General features: G+C 43.6%; 4 protein-coding genes across 4 annotated transcripts; 2 read left to right on the forward strand and 2 right to left on the reverse strand.

The window, feature by feature from the left end:
- Window positions 1–79: 79 nt before the first annotated feature.
- Window positions 80–802, forward strand: MELLADRAFT_94151 (uncharacterized protein; the record flags this gene model as incomplete). The annotated part of the gene is made up of 1 exon (XM_007416947.1): window positions 80–802. The coding sequence occupies one exon, from the start codon at window positions 80–82 to the stop codon at window positions 800–802; it is 723 nt and encodes a 240-aa protein (XP_007417009.1).
- A 1,018-nt stretch (window positions 803–1,820) lies between these two features.
- On the reverse strand, window positions 1,821–3,819 carry MELLADRAFT_50630 (uncharacterized protein; the record flags this gene model as incomplete). Its single annotated transcript, XM_007416909.1, has 7 exons — window positions 1,821–2,245; window positions 2,309–2,607; window positions 2,673–2,751; window positions 2,818–2,893; window positions 2,958–3,039; window positions 3,123–3,423; window positions 3,551–3,819. The coding sequence occupies 7 exons, from the start codon at window positions 3,749–3,751 to the stop codon at window positions 2,033–2,035; spliced, it is 1,251 nt and encodes a 416-aa protein (XP_007416971.1).
- Window positions 3,820–4,434: 615 nt separating this feature from the next.
- Window positions 4,435–5,705, forward strand: MELLADRAFT_118240 (uncharacterized protein; the record flags this gene model as incomplete). Its single annotated transcript, XM_007416967.1, has 5 exons — window positions 4,435–4,580; window positions 4,732–4,753; window positions 4,824–4,891; window positions 4,993–5,139; window positions 5,222–5,705. 5 exons carry the CDS (start codon window positions 4,553–4,555, stop codon window positions 5,587–5,589), a joined length of 633 nt encoding a protein of 210 aa, XP_007417029.1.
- A 3,331-nt stretch (window positions 5,706–9,036) lies between these two features.
- On the reverse strand, window positions 9,037–9,736 carry MELLADRAFT_94154 (uncharacterized protein; the record flags this gene model as incomplete). Its single annotated transcript, XM_007416948.1, has 2 exons — window positions 9,037–9,243; window positions 9,314–9,736. 2 exons carry the CDS (start codon window positions 9,734–9,736, stop codon window positions 9,037–9,039), a joined length of 630 nt encoding a protein of 209 aa, XP_007417010.1.
- Window positions 9,737–11,575: the final 1,839 nt, after the last annotated feature.

The raw sequence follows: 11,575 nt of genomic DNA on the forward strand, positions 1-11,575 counted from the left end.
CAATAAAATCGGCTCTGGAGCCTATGCATCTGTCTGGTTAGCTTATTCACTGACACACCGAACTCATTGTGCCATCAAAATGATTCACGAGCATTCACACTCTCGTCTACACGCACCTCTACCACCACTCATCGCCAAAGAAGTGTCAGCAATCCAAATTGGTAGTGGATGTCGCTTCATCATTGATCATATAACAACTGTTTATCAAGAAGGACATTATTACATTATCCTTGAGCTCATGAGGGGAGGTACTCTTGGTTCTCTGCCTATTCCTTTACCATTCATTCAAGCTCGGTATTATATCGCAGAACTATCTATTGCCCTTGGACACCTTCACGCTCGCGGAGTATCTCATTCAGATCTTCATCTGGAAAATGTTTTATTGGATTCGAATGGTCATGTCAAACTCACCGATTTCGGTTTCGCTAAGATTCAGGTGGAAAGACCTTTTACACTTGCTATGTCTTTGAGCTTTGATGAAGATTGGTGCGCTCTAGGGTGTTTGCTTTATGAGATGATCACAGGAAAATTTCTTGCTCTGTACCCACAAGGCTCTGAAACTCAGTCAGATAAATTCCGTCTTTCATTTCCCGATTGTATCGATGACTATCTCTGTCGGCATTTCATCAATTGGCTCGTGGGTTTCGAACTTGACTGGCCTAAGCCTTCGTTTGAAACGATCCAAGTTCACCCTTGGATGAAAGGTATCCCTTGGGAAGAAATGAAGAATCCCTCCGAGCCAGGACCAATTCTACCGTCCCTTCTATCAATTCCTCCAATTCAAGCAGCATTGATTTTATAAAAAAAATCCCTTGGTTTCCTTTAGAGTTTTCAGGAGTTACAATCTCACCTTTACAGACCGAGTGAACTCTCCTGATTATTCTGAGTCTTTGTCTGGGATTGATGCTTATATTCATTTTTCAAATTCAAAACACGATTCCTTAAACTCCTCCCATTAGAAAATTCCTGAGCATGATGATCATCTTCGATCATTTTTATAAAATCGTTCTTCAACCTTCTTTTTTCTTTTGAATGCAAGTTAGGATTCTTCTATCATGTTTAGAAAACATTGTGAATGTAGCATGTAGATAATCACACTTTCTCAATGTCAAGCGATCTTCATGGTGAGTGTAAGGAAGGCGTATGGGGATAGATTAACAGGATGTTATGGGATTACATGATGTTACAGTGTTAGTAGTGTAGAGTTATTTAGGAGCGCGTCTTCTCTTCTTTCTTCTCTTTTTCTCTTGAGGACTTCTTTACCTCCTTCTCTTTTCTCTTAGTTCTTTTATTGATAGTACGGTGTTTTCAGGTATTACTTCCCCCAGGAGGACTTCTTTACCTCCTTCTCTTTTCTCTTAGTTCTTTTATTGATAGTACGGTGTTTTCAGGCTTCTTCTAGGAATACTATTTTGGTGATTGTTCAGTCTGGCTACGGCCTTAGAGATCTGATAACCCCAGTGAAGGTCGAGATATCAACGACCTTACAGTGAGATTATGTATCCCAGGAGTGCCTACAAAGATCAGGTTTAATTATGGATTTTCTGAATTGATCGTGTGCAATCTAATCACACAAAGGCATCAAGGTGATGAATCTTGATCAATCAAGTTGTAGTAAATTGCTAATATACCCACACACTTATGGATAGCTATCAGCACTTGCGGATCACCTTAAGAACAACTGATACAGCTTCTAAAAATGTCAGGTGCCCTTATATACATGGCACTCTATTTCATTTTGAGCTCATAATACACACCAGGTATAATTCAAAAAGAGCATGCCATTGAGCGGAGTTTCGCGAGTTGGAGATGCAGCATTTGGGTTCAAAGGAGTGCGCCTCAGGAGATCATTGGCGAATTTAATTAATACATATCCGAGTTTCTCACGAGTGCCTGGCGAAATGAAATAAATTAAGATGAAGAAAGGAAATCGCGATGTATCAAGATAATATGAAAGAGAAGACACGATGGGTATATGATCTAGTAAAGTACAACCTAGAATGATAATCACGCAAAGGATGAATTCAATAAATCAAAGCTCAAATTCAACAATTGGATAGTCAACCTTTTGAATTTTGAAATTGTCTTGAGATCGCTTGATCTTATCTAAAAGTTCATCTCTGCTTGTATAATACTTTGAGAATTCCCACTGTGATGAAGTATGGCTAGTTCGAAAACCCATTTGGCCGTTCTCACGAATATTGCCCTCTTGATGATACGCCGTTTTACCGCGCATGAAAGGATCCTATCAAAGAAGAATGAATCTCAAGAACATTTTTTTGAAAGATTGATGATCAATAAAACTTACAAGAGACAGATGATTGACGCGAAGCATTGATGCAACGAAATCCCTCAATTGTGTATTGGTAACAGAATCATCATCAATCCATGAATTAGTCACTTTGACATAATGATCGATTAGATTTTTTTTCTGCGATAAAAGTTCTTGTTTCCTGCTATCCTCAAGTTCGGGACGTGCTGTTGGAACCTTGTAACACCATTTCCAAGTTGAATCACCACCAAGGTCTTCAAGTAAATAGCTTTTGTCGATATGGGTTCGGATGTCTTCGACAGATTTAGTCATCGTGATCTTCGAGCGGACCACAGCTGAATTCATCCAAGAAGTAAATTCAATATACTTTTCCAATGGAATATATTTGGGGCGTACGTACGGTCCAAGGTAGATGAAATGACTTTCCAAATTCCATGAAAGACCCAAGGAGCGTTAAAGATGATCAGCGTTTGTAAGGACTACATAAGAGAGACACCATATCAGCCATCGATATCTTGTTTGGAGGATAGAGAAACTAAATTGACTTCAGGGTAATAAGCTTCCAGACATTTGTTCAGAAACATCGTAGCCTTCCAATCCATGTTAACCAACCCGAATCCGCTGAACGAGGTTTTTCAATCCATCAGTTGACAGAATCTGGACGAAGAGGGGAATTGAAACGCACGCAAGATCGATGACCACAGTGATTTTGGACTTTGGATTGATAGTAAACATTCGAATACTTTCCATGGCATAAACGACGAAGTCTGGGATGAAAAGGCATCAATGTGTTAGTAAAGTGGATGCACAATCAGGCTGCAGGAGAGGATGAAGAGACCAAAGGTTTTACCTTCCATGGCTTTAGGACTTTGTTCACCCGCTTTGTAATGTTTTGCAAATACGTATGCAACAGGTCCACCCATCTTAGAAAAACCTTGTACAAATGTCTTTCCACAACTAATTTGTTTAGTGAATGCATCTCCATCTTCACCTTTCTCGGACATAAATCCTATGTCTCCCTTGAAGATTACAGATTCTACATTAAATTCGATCCTCCATTTCAAGCATTCAATTAGCATCGTGATAGCTTCATCTATATTGAGTTTTCTAGCGCGAACGAACTTGATACATGTATAATCAGGATCGTCTACCTGATGATTTTGCAGATTTTCGATTGGCCTTGGTCAGTTTACATCAATGATCATAGATCTCTTTGAAATGCTACAAATGTGACAGCCAGTGCGGGACGGTGGTATCCTTTGCAACAAAAACACGCACCGTAGTGAAATTCCACAACGCTTCTGCAAACTTCTCGCGTCCGTGGAGTGAGATAATCGACTGAGCGCCATCGTTGCTGGTGGGCAAAGACTTTTCGCTAGCGGGATTCAACCCCAACAAGCTAAAAAGTTGCTTCCAAAAATTCCTGAGAGCTGTTGTCTCCTCATCGTTGAAAAATTGTTCTTGATTTGAGGCTGACATTGATTTTGTGAGGTTTCTTAAACTGATCGAATCCTGGGTTTGAGTTCTTTGATTGTAGGTAGATTAGGTGAAATCGAATGGCGGGGTTGAAACTTAAAGTGCAATTGCTCGGTTGAAATATATAAGCCGATAAAAACTGTGATGATGATGAAGTTCAGCATAGCCGCGGTCTTTGAGGCAAACATTGTGAGTGAGACTGGCCTGGTTACACCGCGCGCCAACAAAGAGGGCACGAGTCTCATTTATGCAAGGATCAGCTTGGTTCATGACACGAGCGTGGGAATCATTCGCAAAGATGGCTTTGGAGGCGCATCATCCGAGCGACGGCTCACTGGCCATTTCCGAACGCAAACCGACCAATACTGCATAATACAGGTCGCCATCATCATCAATTCCACTTCGTTATAATTTTTGGATGCTAGGGAAGGAGTGCTGATGAAAGCACCAGGTGGTCAAAGGAGTCAGAGTGAGAGGAGGTCTCTCGAGTCTCAAATTCAGCCAAACCTCAGAGTCAGACTCGCGACGTGGACGGTTGACGGTGGTCGGGGGACCGGAAATCGGATGGCTATCCCGGATCACGGCCCCAGTACTATCCGATAGTACACAAATTTCGCTTGGAGGAAATTGAAGCCAAGCGGTCACCACAGACCAGAACAACGCAGAACTCGAACAGCTACAATCGACTCACAAACCCTTACGATTGCTTTATCATATTCGCAACTCACCAAACTTCAATCCCGAGCACTTGAAAACATATTGGCCTGAACGTACCCAAGTCTAGTCTTTTAGATCGGATAGAAAATGGGCAAATATTACTGTGACTACTGTGGTACGTCTTCTCAAATTCAGACATGAAGATATCAGTTTCATACCCATCAAGTCTCGCTCTTTCCATATCAGTAGTTTTTACCCCCGACTGATCTGATCCGTTATTGTTCACCTTTCGCGTTTGTGGCTTTCTTCGACTCTCGGTCTGAAAGACGTCTTCCTCGTCAGCGAAAGGTTTGTCCTATTGGTCTCAGATTATGAAGAGTCTAATTTGAAACCGAAACTAATTACACATGGATTTTAGTCCTTCAGTTCGAAAGGCTCATAACAGTGGTCGGAATCATTTAACCAACGTTCGGGATTATTACTCATGTCGGTTGCCCTCTTCAGAATTTGTGACTCTCACTAGGAATGTAAATATGATGACTGATGATAACTCTGTTTTGTCATGCGACCACACCTATAAAATTCAGCTCTCGGTCATGACAAGGCCCAAAACATCATCGATGAAATTACACGGATGTATGAGAGCGGTGGCTCGAATCCCGCGAGGCCAAATGGTGGCGGTGGGGGTGGAGGAGGTTCAATGAATGGAAATATGCCAGGTCCACCAGGAATGAGTGCGTAACCCCAGAATTATATACCTTTGATCTTCAACTTGCTTCTTTAGTCTCACCATACTTTTCCTCTTGTTTCAAATAGTGCGAGGACCTTTTCCAGGACCACCAGGGAGTGGACCACTTTCAAACCTACCACCATTCCCTCCTGCGATGTTAGCCCTGATGAACGGGGGTAACTCTAATGCGATGAATGGTGGTCAACCCCCTATGCGTTTTGCTGGACCCCCGATCCTGAATTCTAATGGTATTCCGCCTCCCTCTGGTCCACCCGGACCTCCTCCCGGTCTTGGACATCATTCATCAGCTCCTCCACCTCCTCATCACGCCTTTGGCAATAATATGCCCAATGGGACTGGTCATCAACCAAATCAACCCGGACCGCCTGGACCGCCTCCTGGTTTGATTGGTGGTATGAATCCGGAACGTGCTCGACAGTTGGGATTAATGTGAGGTATGCTTAGAAACACAAAGACGAGCGCACCCTTCAAATTTGCTCCCCTTGTACAGAAATGAAGCACTTGGAACCAAAAAACTTAATCAACATTTTGATATGTTGTATGAATATCTTGATCTAAGCCCTCCAAAAAAAACTTTTGAACTACCAAGTGTATTTGGGGCTGTACAAATAAACATATCATTGGATGTTCCTTCTCGTGTGTATGTAGGGCCCAGGTTACATTATCCTAAAGTGTCATAATTGCAACTGTGTAAGTGAAAGGAAATTCAGCTTGGGTGGCCCAGTGTCTTGCAAATATCTATGTATCAATACATCTTTAATACATCTTTAAGCTGAGTCTGGATTGAAACGCATTTTCGTGAGTATGGTTTGTAAAACTGCCTCATCCAGAACAGCAGTTCATCAAAGTTACCTCGTCAAAATTGCAAAGACGTTTACGTTGACGCGTCCCACAACGCATACACTCACCTCACCAAGGCTGGCTCGTTACGCTACGCAAAGCTTTTTCCCAGCTTTGCGATAACGTAACAATCTTTAAAGTCACCTCAAATAGGTAACTTTAGTGCCCGCTCCTGAAAACCAAAAATGGCTAGAAGCGGAGCGGGCTGCTGAATTTTGGGTTCAGCAGCGATTCGAAGCGCAACTTGACTGGGGCAAAAAAGCGGAGCAGCGCTGTGAAATAAACAAAAAATTTGATTCCTGGCATACGCATAGAGAAAGTGAAAAAGGGGCATAACATATAATAAAGATGTTGGGGAAGTGAAAAAGGGGCATAACATATAAGATAACACGATAGTGAAAAAGGATTAGAAGACACTATAACCCATCAACATCTAAGGTCGAGACACCCTTGCCCCCCTTTGTTTTATTAATGTAATCAATCACTTTGTCCACCTTGCTAAACGATCGAGGCAAAGGCACCCCTTGCCTAGTCCACATCCGACTGCCAACTGACGTCTCGATACATCGCGGACGCATAGAGGCTCGGTTCGCCGAGCAAACTTGCCCAGCAACAGTAAACAATCGCTCTCCAGGGGCTGAGGAGGCAGTTATGCTGAGGTAGTCTTGAGCTAGACTTGACAAAACTGGGTACTTGACCCCATGTTCCTGTGTCATACAAATACCAAAGAAAGATATCACATTGATATCAGTGTTTTGCACACGCGTAGTCAATGAAAAAAGAGAACAGACTGACCTTCCACCAATCTAAAGCACATTGTGGGTTCAAGAGGTCTTCTGGATTATCACAACTAAGAGGGTCCAACCCTTGTAAGTAACGATCTAATTCCCCAAGATCACTTGAGGTGTTGGCTTGTTTGTAAAGATCAAACACCTTGGGTAGTTTCTTCTTCACTGAAGTGGCCGATACTTCAATGATATCATCAGCATTGGTTGAGTCGGTTGGAGTTGTCTTGCGGGCAAATTCTGCTTGACGGTCGTGGTATCGAGCGCGTAGTAAGTTTTCGGCACGTTCTTTCAAACCGGAATTGTCTTCAAAAGTGAAATCAAAGAAACCTAGCCTGAAGCTTGGGTGAAAGATTGTCGCCAAAACCAGTGAGTCGCATTCAATAGCCTCATTTAAATAGATTGTCGTTCGTCGAAGCATTTCATTGATCATTGGGTATAGTTGATCGTCATCCAAGAGCAAGGTGAGACGGTCATTAAGAGATGACCGAAGTTCAGAGTACTCGTGTAAGACCATACAGCCAGTTGGCCCATCGCCCTCCATCCTGCGGCATAGTGAACGCAACGGCTGAATCTGAAAACTGAATCTGAAAACTCACATCTCGGGCTGCGTACATACATTCCCAGCGATCCAGCTCGATGTTCCACCTAATACCATACTCGGCTAGGAGAGCAAGAAGAGGTGGACCTTCTTTATCTTCCTTTCGCCTCTTGTTCATGGCAGCACGACGACGATTAAAGTCCTCCCTCCAGGCTGCTGATCGAGTGAGTTTCTTGTTGACTATGTTCAGCTAAAACAAGAATAGATGTGAGTTTAAAATTCATAAATGAGAAGATACAAAAGCTTAGTGAAATTGAATACTTACATTTCTAATCAATCGGGCCATTCGAGTCCTAGGTAGACCTTTCTTCGCATGTGTTGCAGTCACTTGAGGTGGGCTGGGATCTTCATCGTCTTCTTGGTCGCCTTCCCCACATTCCTGAAGGACCTCCTCAGGATCCTCCTCGTCCTCTGAATCAAGGAGGCGGTCCACATCAGGATCATCTTCATCTTTCTCATGATCTTCAAGGGTTGAACTCCTAGGATCTTCAACGTTGATCACAACAGTCTCGTCCTCTTCAGGTACACTTTCCATTGTGTCAATGTTAGGGAAATTCGCAAGAGTGGTGTGTCGGTGTCGTTTAGGTGGAATCCCAAGAGCGTCAAGTCCTGCATGGACAATGAGGCCAGTCTTGTGGCAGATACAGAATATATGCATCGTCTTTGAGTTCCAATGACATGTGGGGTCGTGTTCGATGCATTGTCGCTGAAGTTCCCTACCTAAGGTCAGGTTGTTGGAACCCGAATCGGTGGCCATTGCAACCATGTGCTAGAGAGAAAAAAAACAATAAGTATGATAGAAGTGAAAAGATAAGAATGAAACTAGAAGTGAAAAGATAAGAATGAAACTTATCTTTGAGCATAAGTTATGCTTTTTGAGTACATTAGCGATTGGTGCGGCCAGCCATTCGCCTTTGTGATGCCAGGCGACGAGCTTGAGGGAAAGGTGGCGAACAACAAACTTCCAATCTTTATTGACGTATGAAACTAACGCTCCGATGAAGGCATGTCGATTGCGAGATACTGTCCATACATCTTGGATCAACGTGAACATACTTGTAAGTGACTGGTCAAAAGACAAAAGATTGGTCAGTACCAAAATAATAACTTGAGAGATATTTAAAGAGACGGGATAATAATTTTAGAAAGAAAGAAAGTAAAAAAAACATACTCTAAGTTCTTTGATGACATTTTTGTGCAGGCCCACATAGAGACGCTTGGCCTCTTCTGCTGACCATTTTCGTTTGTAGATTTGGATACCCGGTCAAAGATACAAGAGGATTGCGCGTAACATAGGGTGCTCAATGATGGTCCAAGGGAGACTGTTGGTTATTTGCCATAAACTGATCATTTGATTGACCACCAGGCCGTCAAACTTGGGAACAGGAAGGAGGAAGTTGTCCAAGGAGTGGGCGTGTTGATCGCGAATCTTAGAGGCCTTGATATCAGCTCGAGTTGGCGGGAGTTTTGCACCAGCACGGATTGCTTGGTCCCGACGAGGGCAGCCTTGGTTGTTTTTACCAGCCTGACTTGAACCATCACGGTGGCAGCGAAGATTTGACTTCGAGCTGCCACTAATACGGACCTCTTTGTGGCACCACTTGCACTTCAATGTCAAGGGTGGACCAGATGGATCCTACACAAAAAGTGTTCATTAGTAGTTTTCATTGAAACAATGATGAAAATAAAAGAAACTTACGTCATTTGGTCGACAAAACGGTTTCCCAAAGTATATAACAGGTGGGTCATATTCATCAACTTCTTGACCATTCGCACCTTGAATTCGTTGACGAACACGTCGATTCTCTTCATCCGAGTCTTGATTGAGATCAGGTTCGACTCCAGCGTCAGCAGCTAAAGCCTTGAAATGATGCAAGAGATTCAGCACACAACATCAATTGGGGTGATTTGGAATAAAGAAACAAACTTACCAATTCGGCTTCAGCTTCATCCCTGCGCCGAGAAACTGCAGAGGTCTTCTTTGACACCTTAGATGTCCCTTGATTCGAACTACCTACACCAATTCGTCGTGGTGGAGGAATCACTCTTCGAGTTGGTCCGCTGACAATCTCAGGTGTGTCGGTCTCGGCATCTGAGTCAATCGCAGGCTCAGCAAAGGATTCGGATCGAGCACGCTTGCTCTTTCCTTTTCCTTTTCCCTTGTCAGTCAAGCTGTCGTTAGTAAGAGAAAAGGTAAAGGCTGAAGAAGCGAGGGATTGTCGGCTGTCAGATGGGGGACAGATCATGCCGGGTCCTAGACGTGCAGGAGTAGTGATGCGTCCTGAACGGCGTGGGCCATTATTGTCAGTCTCGTAGCCTGAATCAAATCGCAGAGTACTTTGAGTTGGTGCCATCTGGAATTGATTGGGATGATGATAAAGCAAAAACGTGAAGTTATAAGGGTAGGAGGGTTTAAAATGAAACTAAGAAGAAGGAATTGGTAAATGTAATCGAGGATAGGAGATATCAAGAAAATGAGAATGTAAGAATAGAAATTGGTTTCAGTTTCTTCTGGGGAAAAAAACAAAAGAGCATTTGTCGAGCAAACGACTTATAATCATGAAATAGTACACCACGGGAGGGTTTCGAATCAGAAAATCGCCAGACTCCCATCAGAGAATGGTCACGGCCAAATCTGGACTGCGGAGCGTTCTTGAGCCCAATCTTCGACGGCCTGTCGCCCAGGTTCATGCAGGCCGCCTGCCGTGCGCCCTGCTAGACCGCCTGACGGTCCAGCTTGACCACCTGGCCAAGCGAGGCCGCTGGTCGACCGCCAGCCGGCCAGTCATCGCCCCGGGGCCAAGTATCCGAAATACCCAGCGACCAGCCATGAAGACTCACAATCGATTTTTGCACAAGTCACCGATCTCTCAAGGGATCCCATCACCACATCTCAAATGACACCACCACTCCCACCTGTTATGGTAAAAACCTAGGTATGGTTTTAAGGTAGTTATGGTCAAGTACATCACGAGCAAGGAGAAGGATGGAAGGATGAAATGGTCAGGTGTGAAGTGGTTTCAAGGGTGGTATAGATATGGAAGAACGTACCTTTTGGGAGCAATACTGATCCGCATTGAGCGTTAGGTGTTACCAGTAGTTATCTAGATTTCCCTTCTGGGCTAGCTCACACTCGTTGTCAAAAATTTTCTCTCTGCTTGTTCGTTGTGTGTTTTCTTATATACCTATGCTCTCTCTGACTCTGAGTTCTTTTCCTCAGCTCTCTTTACTCGATCTTTCTCTCATTTATTATGTTTACTTGGAATATATATGACCGTTAGGAAAAGTTTCACTCAGAACTTTCCGCTTGCTTTTACTCCTGCTCTGTTGCAGGTAAGGCGTCGAGTTCTCTCCGCCCTTCTTATCTTTTATAAGTCTTTTCGAGTCTTTGAGCTCAATCATCTCACCTGTCTGTCCAGGTAAGGCGTCGAGTTCTCTCCGCCCTTCTTATCTTTTATAAGTCTTTTCGAGTCTTTGAGCTCAATCATCTCACCTGTCTGTCCAGGTGTGAACATCAGCTCAAGCGCGTAGAATTTCATTCCGCGTTCTGTTATTTCATGGTAGCGAGAGATCCATAAGATCTCGACTTGAACCTCGATCTCGACTTATCCAACGATCCGTCCATCGTCCAGAGTTTTATGCCATCAAACCCCGAACCTTCATCGCCCGATCCTACTCTCACTGATAACGAGAGCGAAGAATCCGATTCCTTTGACGACACTCAATCAGACACTCATACTGAGGTACCCAACATGTCAACCACAAATCCTGAAGGGTTACTTCCCAATGAAAAGGACGCCAAAGTATTCGGAACTCCGCTCCAGCAGTTTGTTCAGAAGCTGACCTCGGTACTAGCCAAATACGGTATCGATACCAAGCTCACCGACGGAAACTTTCCAAATTGGGCCATCGAAATCAAACAAGCGTTGAAGGCTATCGACTTTCACAAATACCTCACGAAATCGGACTTCAAAGCTCCCACTCTGTCTGATGAACAACACCTGAAGGTAAAATTGGTAGTGTCCATATGGATGCTGGGTTTAATGGATAGTCATAACAAAATTAGATGTCAGACTATGCTGAAACTACGCCGAAGCTCGGATGAAGACTCTGACGATGAAGACGACGATAGCGATGACGATGATGATCTGGCTTACGAACCTTCTCTTATCTGGACCTTCCTCAAGAATCAC

This window comes from Melampsora larici-populina (assembly GCF_000204055.1).
Source record: "Melampsora larici-populina 98AG31 unplaced genomic scaffold MELLAscaffold_66, whole genome shotgun sequence".
Lineage (NCBI taxonomy): Eukaryota > Fungi > Basidiomycota > Pucciniomycetes > Pucciniales > Melampsoraceae > Melampsora > Melampsora laricis-populina.